At 35.1% G+C, this 14,946-nt stretch overlaps 1 protein-coding gene across 1 annotated transcript in view; it reads left to right on the plus strand.

The window, feature by feature from the left end:
- Cfap54 (cilia and flagella associated 54) overlaps positions 1-14,946 on the plus strand; it is a 269,955-nt gene that overhangs the window by 68,905 nt on the left and 186,104 nt on the right. Inside the window, 5 exon segments of the mRNA XM_013018973.1 lie at positions 724-816; positions 1,039-1,224; positions 9,424-9,560; positions 12,617-12,764; positions 14,764-14,919. Of these exon segments, the coding sequence (XP_012874427.1) occupies positions 724-816; positions 1,039-1,224; positions 9,424-9,560; positions 12,617-12,764; positions 14,764-14,919 (720 nt within the window).

The following is a 14,946-nucleotide window of genomic DNA, read 5'->3' on the forward strand; positions in this document are numbered from 1 at the left end:
CACTGATGATCTTTGTTCCTATCAAGTCGTAACTTGAGTCAACCAAGTTTAAATTGCCTTTGGAGTCAACTTATGCTACTGTCTATTTTGGGGTCAATGATTTAGAATCTCTGCAACTTTATTTCTTATGATGATAGTAATTCCATTTCATAGGAGTGTTATAAATAGAAATTGTGTTGTGATTAAAAAGAATTGGTCAATTTCCTAATGATATTTAGCATGTGAAAGCTTCTCAGTTGGTAGTTAAAATAAATAATAATGAAATTTTAGTCTTGATTGTCCCAGGTGAGTTTACTCTATTTGTTTTTACTTTAGTAAGATTAAATATATTTGCAAACATGGTTTCATACTTTAAAGCATGGGAGCAGCTTTATTTTTTATTTTTATTTTATTTTATTTTTTTGGTTGGTCATGGAGCCTGAGCTCTGGGCCTGGGAGCTGTCCCTCAGCTCCTCAGCTCAAGGCTAGTGCTCTATCACTTGAGCCATAGCGCCATTTCTGGCTTTTTCTGCTTATGTGGTGCTGAGGAATCGAACCCAGGGCCCCATGCATGCAAGGCAAGCACTCTACCACTGAGCCACCTTCCCAGCCCCAAGCATGGGAGCAGCTATATATGTTTTTTTTTTATTTTAGAAAATTATTTCTTATGCTACATCCAGAGAAAAGAAACCAAATGGCTTTTAAAGGAATTGCAAGTGATTATGTCATCCTTCTCCTTGGCAGGTGTCTTGGTACTGCATTTTGGGTTGCAAAGCAGAAGGAAACTATGGAAAAGTAAGACTAAACCATAATCATCTCCCAAATTCAGGAGAAGCGGTATGTTGTATTAAATATCAAGAAATCTTACCAAAAGCCTCATTAATGACAATTAAATGGGATTTTTCCCCTTGTGAAGTCATTATTTCAGTGAATCTATTTCTATTTTCAACTTAAGTCATGACTAAAATCCAACATAGAAAGAACAAGGAATGCATAGTTATATTTAAAAGTCACATTGTTTTTGATTTTACATATATAATTTGAATTTTTTATTAATAGATACCAGCTGATGGCAAAACCATTTTTGAAGTGAAAGGTTTGGAGACTAATGAAAACTACATTTTTGCAATTGCTGCTTATTGTTCTAATGGGAAGCTCATTGGTGATGCCATTGGAGAGACAACTAAACCAATTCTGCTTTATCCACCTCTTTCTGCTATCACGGCTCGGATGTACCTGACACAGGTAGAAAAGACTGCTGCTAGTTTTTTTTTTTTTGCACAATTTATTTTTTCCTACTAAGGATTTGCTGAGTAATTTCTTATTCTAAAGGTCCTGTGAAACATGTTTTCTATGATTGCAGTTAAATTTCATATAATAGAAATCATTGCTTCTATTAGCAAGTTTGTTTTATTACAGTAACATTTTCCCCTAGGTTACAAATATAACACATAATAGTTTTAGGAATTTTGGAAAATACTGAAATGCATATAGAAAAAAGAAATATGTTATCATCCAGAATAGCACTTCTTTCTCTGATCAATTTTACCAGTGTCTATATGTATAACCTACTGGGGTGCTATTGGCACCTAGTAAATAGAGGCCAGGGATTCTACTAAACATTCTACAGCCTCACAATTACAAAGAATTCAAAGAATTACAAAGAATTTTCCAATCCCAAATGTCAGTAGTGCCAGGGTTGAGTAACTCTGATACATACATAATATTTCTTTTTTTTGCAATTTTTTTTATTGTGATTAAGTGATTACATAATTTCACAGTATTGTGGGATAGTGATGCTTAGTTAAAGCCACAAACACATTCTAACCTTCATGGGGCAAATTGTCTATCGTGGTCTATAAAGTTTATGAGGAATATGGGCTTTGACTGTACAGTTATTTCTTCCACATTGGGTGATATGTATATTCCTTTCCTTTTGCATATGTCAGCTGTTCCCTCTTTCCCACTCATTCCCTCCTTCCATCGCTGCTATTGAGTTGCTTGGTTCATTTTGATCAATGTCCAGTGCAGCTGACGGGTCCCACTGTTGTATGTTTTTCCATTTCCCTCTAGTTCTGTGCCCTCCTCCTAGTTCCCCTCCAATGTGCACATATATCCCATATCAGCAGCATGGGGTCATTTAGTAATGATTCAACCAGATGAGTAGAGGTCCTTTGTTTCTCCAGTCTTGTTTACTTTGTCGTATCACCTTACATTTTGTATTTCATCCACTTATCAGGGAGACCATGTGCCGTTTGTCTCTTTGCTCTTGGCTTACTGCACTCGACATGATTTCTTCTAGTTCCATCCATTTCCCTGTGAATGTCATTATTTTGTCCTTTCTAATGGCTGCATAACATTCCATTCATACACAGTATTTCCTAGGATACATACTATTTCCATAGTATTTCCTACATAGTATTATCCTATTCTATCTTATCCACTTGCCTATTGCCAATCCACCTGCCTACTATCTTTCCTATCTGTCTGTTTATATATCTGTCAATCTATGCACTTCTGTCTCTATAGATACATATATATATATATATACACTTACACATGTATATGCATTTATGTATAATATGTAATTTTAATCATGGTATACATATCGTTTTGAAGTGTTATATTTTCATTTAATATATAATTGACATTTAAACATTTAAAAAATGGACATTTTCCCATTCCATTAGGAATTTATATGTGTATGTATATTTTTGGTACAAGGCCTTGAATTCATAATACTCTGATTCAGCCTCTCAAGTACTGGGGTTGCAGCTTTATATATAAATATTTACTAAATGCATTATTACTTTCTTAGGATAAATTCATAGATGGGAATTTTCTGGGTTGACACAGAGAAGCCTGAATGAAAATTCTAGCCCCTCACAATAGGCAAATGATACTGAGTAACTAGTTTCCTTCTGTGAAGTAGGAATAATAGTAGTTCCTCCCAGAGGTATTAAGAACAGTTAAATGGAATTATGCATACTCAGTGTTTTCCCTCACACTTATCACTCAGTAGATCCTGACTAAACAGCACTGTTGTTTTAGTTATGATTATACTCATGATTAACATTTTGGCTGACAGAGTTGTTGTCTTACTTAAAATGTCACCAGTGCAGAGACTCTGGAGTGAGTCATTGACCTATGTCTTGTCTCAAACATCTAATTTTAAGCTTATTTTTGGCTTAGAGCTGAAGGCTATCCTAAATTTTATCATATTTCTAATGTGCTATTTTTTCATAGTTGATTAGTAATATAAGTATAGATCTCAGTGGCATTTTATATTATTATATTTTTTCAAACAAAATTAAGTTGAGAGAATTGCTAGGATTCATCTAGTATTGGTTTGGCATGTCATACTGGCTCATGATGCTTTTGGTATTTTGATTTCTTTGGAATTTAATATATTCCCTAATTTGCAATGATGGAGTTATTGTGAGGAACTGAATATTTCATCTAGGCCTAATTTTTCTCCTGGGAGTGGTTTGACTCTTGGGTTACATTTGGCAGAACTTTCATTGAAAGTTAATAAAACTAAGTCTAAGCTATACTGCTGGGATAATGAGAAGTATCATGAAATAATGGCATGTTTCTTTTATTGGTAAAGTATTTTCAGTTTTGCCATTCATTCATGATAGTTTATGGACATTCTGTCTCATAAGGGTAAGTGGGAAAAGCAAAACTTTCTCACTTACTAAATCTCTCTCTCTCTATATATATATTATATTAGGTTTAAGCTTTTAAATTCCAGCTTAATATGTCTTTCTTTTGGAAGAGCAATCTAATTTCATGGAAGTGGTTAGTTTTTAGTTTTAGGACAGGTTCTCTTCACTGAGCCATTAACCTTAATACTTTAAAAGGAAACACAAGGTATTTTACCAAAAGCCTGTGGTTACAGTTGGCTTTTGGAATTTTAAGTTGTACTTTTACTTAATATCAATCTATAAGTGAATCCTTAATAGACTTTCTATTAATATAGAAAACTAATATTTTAACTTGTTAATATCTTTTTCTTTTGTGTAGTGCTCAGGATTGAACCTAGGGCTTTAAGCATCATTAGCAAGCATTCTACAATTGAGCTACATCTCTAGCCTTTAGCTTTTTTAAAAATATTTTTATTGTAAAAATACCTTTGCCATTGAGCATTGTTACCCCCTCCTTTGTTTTTCTTCTACTAGTTTTCCCTCCCCAGCTCCTCCCTCCCTCCCCCCCCAAAGTTGTAAAATTAGTTTTCAACGTAGTGTCTTATACATCTCATTTAGATTTTGACCAGGGTCTTTCTGTATTGCTGAGGCTGACTCAAACTTGCAGTCTACTTGCCCTTGCCCCCCAAGGGCTGGGATTGCAGGAATTTGGGAAAAAATGGAGTAAACCTTTTGAATAATATTCTTTTCATAAATATTTATTCTCTTTTTTAAACCTCATTTCTTTTTATTTTTCCAGAAGAGCTGAATAATATGATGTAAAATATAGAAAACTAAAAATATGCCAGCAGGATACTAATCTTGACCTGAGAGATTATTGTTTTTGAAAAGGTCCCTCATCCCATTTTTTTCTCTTTGCTAATTGGATATTAACACAAATGCCATATTGGTTTATTGAACTATCAAATGACAAAAGTGAGTGGGCATGATGCTTTAAAAATATGAATATGGGAATATCATTTATTACAAACATCGAAGAAGCAGATTCAATTACTGAATCTTAGGCAATTTAGGATTTATTATTCTGTTCATTGTCAATGTACATTTAGACTATTTGCGTATCTTGGCTATTGAGAATAATATAGCTATGAAATCAGGATTGCATATATTTCGTTGGCCTACTGATTTTAGATCCTTTAGGCATTTCTGTACTCAGTAGTGAGACGGCTGGGTTAATTTTTTTTTTTTTTTACAAATGCCCTATACTGATTTTTTTTCAAAATGACTGTACTAATTTACAGTTCCACTAACAGTATATGAGGCTTCTCTACCGTCTTTGTCAACAGTTTCATCTATTTTTATAATAGCCAATCAAACAAGTATGAGGTGATATCTTATTGTAGTTTTATTTTGTATTTCTCTGAGGTTAGTCACAGAAAGATAAATTTGTGATATTACTTATGCATCTAAAAGTCCAGTTCATAGAAACAGAGAAGAACAGTAATTTTCAGAAGCCAGGAGTGGAGGTGGATAGGGAAGGGAACACATTTGTTATTAAGTACAAAATTATACTTAAGTAAGATTATATTTTGGTGTTATATTGTACAATAAAGGTATCATAGCTAGTAACAACATATTTTATATTTCAAAATAGTTGCAAGAGGAAGTTTAAAATAACAAGAATTGGAAGTGATGTATATTGGCCTTATATCATCCCACAGTGTATACATTGATCAAAACCTCACACTCTTTCCTATAAATATATTTTAATTATTAACCAACAAGAAATGAAATGAGCCAGGTGCTGGTGGCTCACACATGTAATCCTAGCTATTCAGGAGGCTGAGATCTGAGGATCACGGTTCAAAGCCAGCCTGGGCAGGAAAGTCTGTGAGACTCTTATCTCCAATAAACTACTAGAAAACCAAAAGTGGTGCTGTGGATAGAGTGATAGAGCTCGCCTTGAGCTGAAGAGCTGAGGGACAGGGCCCAGGCCCAGAGTTCAAGCCCCACGACCAACCAAAAAAAAAAAAAAGAAAAAATTTAAATTCACCATTTCATTAATTACAGTATTTGCAAGGTGATATGATTGCTTTTATTTTATAGTTGGGAAAGCAGGTTAGCTAAATCTTTTCCTACCAATTCCACTGAATATTAGAAAGGGTATCTCAGGGACATTAAATAATTTTCTTTAAGGATGCTTGTTATAGATGGTTATGTCATTGGCTTATGTCATTCCATGACTCTCTCCATATCTCAGGAGGTCAAATATAGGGCTTCTGCCATGTGCCAATTCTGTCACAGCCTTCATCTCTGCCATCTGTTTTTAAGTGACCCTCTCTCTATGCTCCTTGTCTTCTCTTTGGTCCTTTTCCCTTCTCCTCCACTATGTGTAACTCTTTTTCTATCACTTATCTATTATCCTCTGCCTAAGCTCGTGTTGGTAAGTAGGTCTCCCTGGTATCAGTGAAAGTTTTGTGATAGAACATGCACACTTTTGCGAGCAATTGTTGTAATGATTATGAACAAAGACATTCATCTATGAGTTAATTTAGAACTGATTCATAAATGCTTGACTCTTGTCTATTACTTCAAATTTGGAAACATTTAGAATGATGGGCAAAAGAGTTACTTGTTCTTTAAGAAGTTTCATTTCTTCTCATCATCTGATTATTATTATTCTCTCTACTCATCTGATTTATTGATGAATTTTTTACTCAGTGTTTCTTTTGTTCCAGGTTCTATGCTAGATGTCTTCTCTTCATCCTGTGAAATAAACATCTTTTAAAAAATCAATCTTATTACCCAAACAGTAACGATTGTTAGATAATTTTTAGTGTGGTTTTAGCTAAAATCCTGATTTCAGGTTAGGACACTAGCATGGCCTGTGGTGGTAAGGCAGGTAGGTCCTGAGAAGGCTGAGGGATCAAGGAAGCTCTAGGTCTTGTACCTTTGGTTCTGTTTACAGATAAGCTTCATTATCCTTCTCTAAAGATTAAATTTTTTCTTTATTTTGGAAGAAAAATGATGGTTCCTAGATTTCTATATATGCCTTAATTGTGGCTACAGAACTGTCTTCCAGGATTCCATCTTGACCCACCCAGTGTAATGAAGAGTCTAACCTCACCCCTCTGTTTTCCTTTCCCACATCTGGGTAAGCTGATGGAAGGACTGTGAGTCCCTCTCTTCCTGTGACACTAGCAGGGAATTTAAACTCTCAGCCAGTAGAGATTTCCTATTGTTCTATTCTCCATTCTTTCTACTCCTTTCCTAAGTTGGTCTAATCTTGCTTACACCCACCTAGCTCTCTTCTAGGAATCCCTTGTATAAGGAATAAACTTTCTCTCAAATTTGCCTGGTAAATCCAAGGAATCATAAGTTTGGCATACCTTTAACAAAGTCTGTCTTGCTTTGTAGGGAGGCACTCACCCCATACTAATCACCATGTTACAGTCGTGCAATTGCTGGGCATCCTGTGCTGTAAGGAGAGGGAAACTGTCAGGAAAAAGAGGATTTTAAAGTTTATTTAACACCCTATTGGTTAAGTTCTTACTCTGTGCCAGGTATTATTTCAGGCTTGTGCAACAGAATGACTTGGAGTGTTGGTTGAACAGGTTACTGGGTCCCACACTTCCAGAACTCTAACAAGTTCTAAGGCATGCTTATGTCTTAAGGATTATACTTTGAGAACTACTTTTCTAAGCAAAATGAACAAACAGCATTGTGGGATATAGGGAGTAAACAATGGACACAGTAAATAAGTAAACTAGCCTTTGAGAAGATGATAAGTGCTGTGGAAAAACAAGTAGAAGATGGTGGGGACAATGGAAGTGTGAAGTGGAACATTTGAAGGTCCGTTATTATAGTAAATGGAGCAATAAGGGAGGATGAGATTTGAACAGATACTTGAAGGATGAGAGAAAGTGGCTATATGGAGGAACTTTGCCAAAGAAGGATTGGCAGAGAAACCCCAGTTTTCAGATGTGGAGACCCACTTAATCTGATAAACAGCAAGGAGGCTAGTATGTTATAGTAGGAGGGACCAATGAGGGTGGAAGGAGTAGTAAGGGGAATTTAAGAGGTAAGTGGAATAGTAGACTTTGGCATGTGTGTGTGTGTGTTGTGGATGTGTATGGTAGTTTGAATACAGAACCTTGTGTTCAGTAGGCATGTGCTCTACCGTATAAGGTATGCCTCCAGTCCTAAGAATTTTATCCTTCCTGAAATGGTTGTGAAATTGGTTGTGACTCATGGAATACCATAATTATACTTCTATTGTCAAAGGCTTGCCTGGCTGCCAAGATAGGAATAAGACCATCAGAGGTCATGGGTGGAGCATTATTTCTTGTTGTGATCCAATGAGAATTGAAGGTAGCTTGGCTGATGGAACAGTAATTAAAGGGATGAGAATTCTCAGATTTGGGTATGCTCTCCAAAAGGACCTAATGAGAGTTTCTAGTGCAAATAATATGACGACTGTAAGGTATCAGCTTATGAACTAGGACAATGTTGCCATCAACTCAGCTGGGAAAGGCTGTGAGGTGGTATAGATATGGGAGGGAATAAATACCAGAAGTTGAAAGCCTGTGGCAAGAATCATATCCCATTTTTACCTCTCTACCATGTTGCCCATTTTACTCCAATTCTAACTCATCCCTCCAGCTTGTTCTAAATGCTCTGCATTAATTTCTACTACTAGATTCTCTCACATTTTATATAAATGGTGACAATTCCTTGCCTTAGGGTTCAACTGAAGCCCTGCCTCCTCCTTGAAGCCTTCATTCTTTTTTTCCCTAAAACCTCCATAATAATTAAGCTATTTTTTGTAGTTTTTAGGTGATTTCATATGGTTTGTTCCCTTAATGCTATTCAATTACATGGAGTATAAGGCTGTTACTAAGTTTTGAAGCATCTAGCCCTCCAGGCCTTTGCACAGACTAAAAACTTTGTTAACAGCCTATTGGTTGGTTAATTATTTGGCAGCATAGAAAAGTTCTGGCCCCAGAAGTTATTCTCTTGAGTGGAAAATGTGCTAGTGACATGTCACTGTTATGTTCAGTGCATTTACTTGGACCTTATTCCTTATCTTCCTCCATAAAGGATTTGAAGCAGCACATAATTAATTTCATACAATTACATAAATATTTAAATAGAATAATTTAAAAATATCTTTTAAAAGGAGTATATTCTACCAAAAGAATAGGTAAGTTGATAAATGTTTTTTCTCCTGAGCTCTCAGGCTTTGCCAGTTAAATTATTTTGCTTAATGTTAAATTTGTTAAACGTAAAAGATAGAACTTCTTGGAAAGCATTTCTCTTTTATTCTTTACCCTTTTCATCTGTGAGCCCTTTGTTGCACAAAAGCTCTGAAAGTGTCAGTCAGAACTAGAAAAGAATGAAGTATATTTCACAGACTGGGTTTGGGAAATCTGATTGTTTTTCTTGGAACAGATTGTTCATTATAACAGTATCTATAATAAATGGAGCGCACTGCAGAGATAGATGAAAATGAAATTAATTTGGCTCAGATGTGATCTTTGTTTTGCTTATGAGGATTTGAAACATCCTCCCAGAGTTTCAAATTTCCATGCAATTTAGAAATAAAAAGAGATTTCAAAATATGTCAGACTCCCTTGCCATTGGCCACAGGTCCCTCACCATGGCACAGAGCAGCCAGAGTGAATAACTATGGATGAAGTTAGCAAATGATAGGACTTTTCCTTGCTTCTGCCTTAAAATATACATGTCACAAATACAACACAGCTCATGAGATGATGTGCTTATTTTTTTTTTGCAGGTTGCCTATCAGACTGGTAACTATAAATTGGCCAAGAAAGTTTTCTCAACAGCTTGGGATTATTTTGTTGCATCACCGCCTCGAGATGAGCAATCCATTGTTTCTTTAAGCAATATAATGACAATAACACAGAGAAGGTACTTAGAAGTATTATTTTAAAATGTGAATTTACTGCTTTAGATGTTAGGTGTGAAACCTTGAATTAGTTTACTGTCAATTTCATGTGAAGATAGTCCATGTGAAAGTATTTCTAATAAAAATTATAGTAAGAATATGCATCTCAAATCTTTTTTTTCTTTTTTTTTTTTTGTCAGTTGTGGGGCCTGACTCTGGGCCTGGGCACTCTCCCTCAGCTCTTCAGCTCAAGTCTAGTACTCTATTATTTGAGCTACAGTGACACTTCAGGCTTTTTCTGTTTATATGATATTGAGGCCTCATGCCTGCAGAGCAACCACTCTACCACTAAGCCACCTTGCCACCTTCCTAGCCCTGCATTTTAAATCTTGAGTCCATGCTAGAAATTTCCCTGATAGAATCAGGAAAAATAGTGATGGCATATGGATGAAGGTTATGGATAAAAATACCAAATACTACCTTAATACTTACCCATTATAGCAAAAAACCCAAATATTCACTGGAGACTTTTATAACAACATCAGGTTTGGTTAAGCTTAGGGCTTTATGTATGGACTGTTAGATTCTGAAGAGTTTTCCTTTGTTTCAAGAGGCTCCTAAGATAAGATCTTCAATAACTGCAATATGCTGGCAGCAGCCTTATAAAATGGTAGGCTGTCATTCGATTTTACTATCATTTTCCTTACAGGAACAGGTTAAGAGCAGCCTCAGACGTGAGGGTTAGTGTCTAAAGAAATTAAAAAACACAAATCTCCTCTACTTGCTGGTCAATGTCTAAATTATCTTAACAGGAAGACAAACTCCTTCTCTTCCCAAAGATAAACAAGCCTATAAATGATGATTATAGCTTGGTATTGATAATGCCTATTTACATTGAAAGTATAATTCCATTTCAATTAACCTAACATGGGCTTAGCATTTGCTATATATAATATCCTAGTGCTGTGTGACTTGTGTATTAAGACAGGAAAGAATGAAAAGTGATTAAAAGTTCTAAGGTTACTGACTTGGAAGCCTGTAGCATTTACTAAGGGGACATGGCAGGTGGAAAGATGTTTGCAGGGAGATAATGAATTTCATTGGGGATATTTTGAGTTTAGTTTTCCAGAAGGAATCCAATAGATATATTTATGTAGTGCGACACTCAGGAAGGAGCCAAGGCTAGAGGTAGAGATTTGAAAGTTATCCATGGAGATCATCATTAAGCTCTTGAAAACAAATGTTATCTTCCATGGAAGGACTAACAGAAAGGATAGAAGGCTGGGATTGACTCCTGGGCATTGCTTACATTTAGGTGGAAAATGTAGGAGAAGGGGAAAAAAGAAGTATTCTGATAGGAGCTACCAAGTAAATGATAAAATCCACAAACAGGCATTGCCAAGGAGACTGGCCAGCTCTATCAGATGCTAGTATAAGATCAGGCTCAATCAAATGCTGCAAAGATGTTAAGTAGGATGAGAACCAAGAAAAAGCATGTAGACTTGGCAGTTAGATAACTGGCAGATTTAAGAGAGCCATGATAAACTGTAGCATGACGGACCAAAAATCATTTTGTGACAGCTAAGGAAAAATTACAAAGTAGAGAGTTACAACAAGCAGAGACCAGGCATGTGAAACAGGACTGTGAAGAGAAGAGGGAAGCAAGAAGCTTGAGAAAGATAGGCTTATGGGGGATATTTTTGGAGTGTGGATGGAAGGGTAGAGGAAGTAGAGAGGAAGAGATGGAGGATAATAGAAAATTCAGGTGACAATGTCACAGGGGCATTGTCAAAGGAAGACAAGGAAAGCATAGAGGACAGCAGAGGGATTTGAAAATATTGAAAATATTTTTCTGGGGGAATCCAAACAAAGAAATATCCCAGAATACATGGAAGTATTGTGGAGAAGCACTAATGACTCAGCTGGTGTCATACAGCATGGATTTGTAGTAAATCTAGCTCCCTCATGGCTAAGGGCTCAACTTGATTCCTCTTTATATCCTAGGGCCTCACTAACACAGTACACTGTACAAAGCAGACTAAAAATTCTACTTTGAAATGAAAGAAAGAATGAGTGAAATAAATAGGTGAATAAGTGCTTTTCATAACAGAGGTTAGAAGATTTGGCATTGACGTCTCTGTAAGGTTAAGCAAATTAATTATTGTATGATGTCATAACCTAAGATGACTTATGATGTCATTTAACCTAAGATGTTAGAAAGGTCATTTTTGAACAAAATGACCAGAGTTTGAGCTGGATAGGTAAAGAAATGGAGCCAGGAGGTGACAGGTTGAAGTAAGGGTAGAAGTCAAGGTACTGAAGGACATCATGAGGACAACGAGAAAGTTCAGGGTTTATTACAGGGCAACACACTAAAATTCTCATGGCAAAGATAAAGCTAGAGTTTAATACAGTGGTGATCATCCTCAAGTATGAATTACTGATGTCAGATCCCTTCCTATATCATAGAGACGTGAGGTATAGAGAAGAGATGGATTGAAGCTTAAAAGTAAGGGTTTATCATCAGCTAAGCCCTAGATCAAGGGAGAGAATATTGGAAACAAAGGAAGGCTTCAAAGTTCACTGCTTTGCCAATGGTCAGCACTGTTGGCTACAGTTGAAAAAAGATAATTAGAAATGATCAATAATTATTAAAACACTCTCTTCAACAACAGCTGAGTTTGCTATAAATAATCCTTATTTTCAGAAAATTTATTAATTTAAGTATTGGGCCTGTTTTCCAAAATTATTTATAGTGGTGTTATAGTTTGAAAAGAAATTTTATATATGAATATATAAAATATATAACATCATGTATAATATAATCAGATACATAATTTTACATATGAATGAGAAAATTTTTCCACTTTGTTTATTTTTATATATCTGATTTCTACAGCTTTGTTTTCCTCATTATGAGCTTGTCTTTAGTTTTGGTCTAAACAGCTGTTCAAGAATAGCTGCTGCATTTATTTTCATTGCCGTTCGGATCATTGTGTAGATACTCAGAGCAAATGAATCACATGCTAAGTCAATCATTTTATACTTCTACCTGTAACAGCATTTATTCCTTTTGCAGATTGCATTCAGATATTTTGACCGAGACTTCTTCAATCCTTTTATACCTTTTTCTTAGAAACATTTTTGTAACAAGTGACATTAAAATTAAAGAAGAAAATATGTTCTGTGATAATATTAAAGGCAATGAGATTTTCCCTGCTCAACAAGTAAGTGAATTAAAGTGGCTGAACCCATGTCACTTTGCAATGATATGTAAATGTCATATTCTGTTTGTTTGTGTCTTGTGTTCTGTGAATGAACTGAGGAGCCATGATATGAATGTGTTGCATTATTTGAAATTCCACAAAGGTTTTATAGGTCTCAGTGCATGTATATTTTCTCTTATTTTTAATTTCTTTTTTTCCATGTGTACAAGAGTAACATAGATATATATTTCAGAATTCAAATGTATATAATGTATAAAATGAAAAATCCTTTTAATTCTATAACTTCTGTGATACTAGGGTTTCATGATTTGTCTAATTTTTTAAAATATATACATAGACAAATCTATTGCTATTATTATTTCAAGAAGTTGAATTGTAAATTGCTTTTTAAACTCTTTCTATCTTGGATGTTTTTTCATGCTGGCATGCATCTGTCTATGTTCCATGTTCTTTTAAAGTAACCTACTGTATTCCTGTATTGAGGAAGATGTTTAACCTATTTCCTATTGATAGAGTCTCAAAGCAGTTATAAACAATGCTTGTATGTATCTGTAATCCTTTTAATATTTTCACTTTTTTAGTGGTATTAGAATGTTTGAATCTGGATATCCTACTTGCTAAGCAGATATTCAATCACTTGAGCCATATTCCTGTCCCTTTTTGCTTTAATGATTTTCAAATAGAGTCTTTTGTTTATGCTCAGGCTAGCTTGGACCTTGATCCTCTTTACACTTCCTGTGTCTCTTGGATACAAGCCACACATCAACATAATTATCCTACATTTAAAAAATTCTAGCTTGATGTTTTGTTTTCTATTCTTTCCCTTTCTTCTTATTTACTTTAGATTCAGATGTTTTAGCTATTTTTCCTTTTTTTAAAAAATCCATTTACTTATAATTAATTAAACAGTAAGTTGTTATGTGAGATAGAGGCAATTTCTGGGAGAATGAAAGTGGAAAAAATATTTGCTCAAGAAAAGATTACTATGCTGTAGAGCCCAAGTACTCACAATCATCCACTTGTCCCTACCACATTGAATTTAGCTACTTTTTTGATTATATCCGGTTTCGAAGTAACATTTTTCAAGTACTTCAGTGAATTCGGAATGCTAAATTACCATTCTAGTAAAAAGTAATTGTATAAGAATCACTATGCCACTCACAGTTTCCCTTTCATATAATTTTGTATGTATAGAAAAATGATGATTGTTTCCCTAGAGAGGGGAAAGGAGAATGAATGAATTTTGTTTATTTTGAGTTACATTTAATATCAAAATGTAACTTTGAGATTATACCATCTTATTTATTTAAATACTAAAAGTATAAGCAGGAGATATATAACTGATGAGTTTACTGAAAATTTACCATTTCTGACAGAACAAAAGGAAAATTGGAATCTGTAACAGAAATGTTATATTTTACTTATTGTTTAAAGCTAGATTTTTTAAATTAAAAAAGCCAATATTTAATTTGACAATAAAAGACTCACACATGGTGCTGTTGGCTTACCCCTATATTCCTAGTTACTCTGGAGGCTGAGACTGAAAATCACCGAAGCCAGCCCCAGCAGATAAGCCTTTGAGACTTTTGTCTCCAGTTTACCAAGAATGAGGACGATGAGGAGGGGGAGGGAGAGGGGGAGGGGGAGAGGGAGACTTAGGAGGAAGAGGAGGAGGAGGAGCAGTGGCTAAAGTGGTTGAGTACTAGCCTTGAGCAAGAAAAAAAAGGCTTAAGGACACACACACACACACACACAGGTTCTTTTTAGGGGATTAGTAGTACTTGTGGTTTTTTTTTTTTAATATTCTGAAGTTAATTCTGAGATTGCATTATATAAATGTATTACTAGGGAAAGTTGTTTCCAAATTTGCATTTTCTTCATGTCAACATTCGTGTAATTAAGCCACAAATATCACATTTTCTATCCTTTATTCTCCTTAGAAACATGTTAAGTTAATCACTTTGTGTTCAGTTTGAATTACAAGGCTGTTTCTTTGCAGATTGCTAGATTGATGGAATGTGAGAGAATATTAGTAGCATTGGAACTTAGCAACTTTCTTAATGATTCCAATTATGCCCTTCAAGCTGTGACTCAGTGTTATGGCCTCCTTGCTCCTATAATATATCACAATATTGTTTTGGTACCCGTTATACAGGTAAAGGTATTCCTATGACTCTACTTA

This window comes from Dipodomys ordii, unplaced genomic scaffold (genome assembly GCF_000151885.1).
Source record: "Dipodomys ordii isolate 6190 unplaced genomic scaffold, Dord_2.0 Scaffold3, whole genome shotgun sequence".
Lineage (NCBI taxonomy): Eukaryota > Metazoa > Chordata > Mammalia > Rodentia > Heteromyidae > Dipodomys > Dipodomys ordii.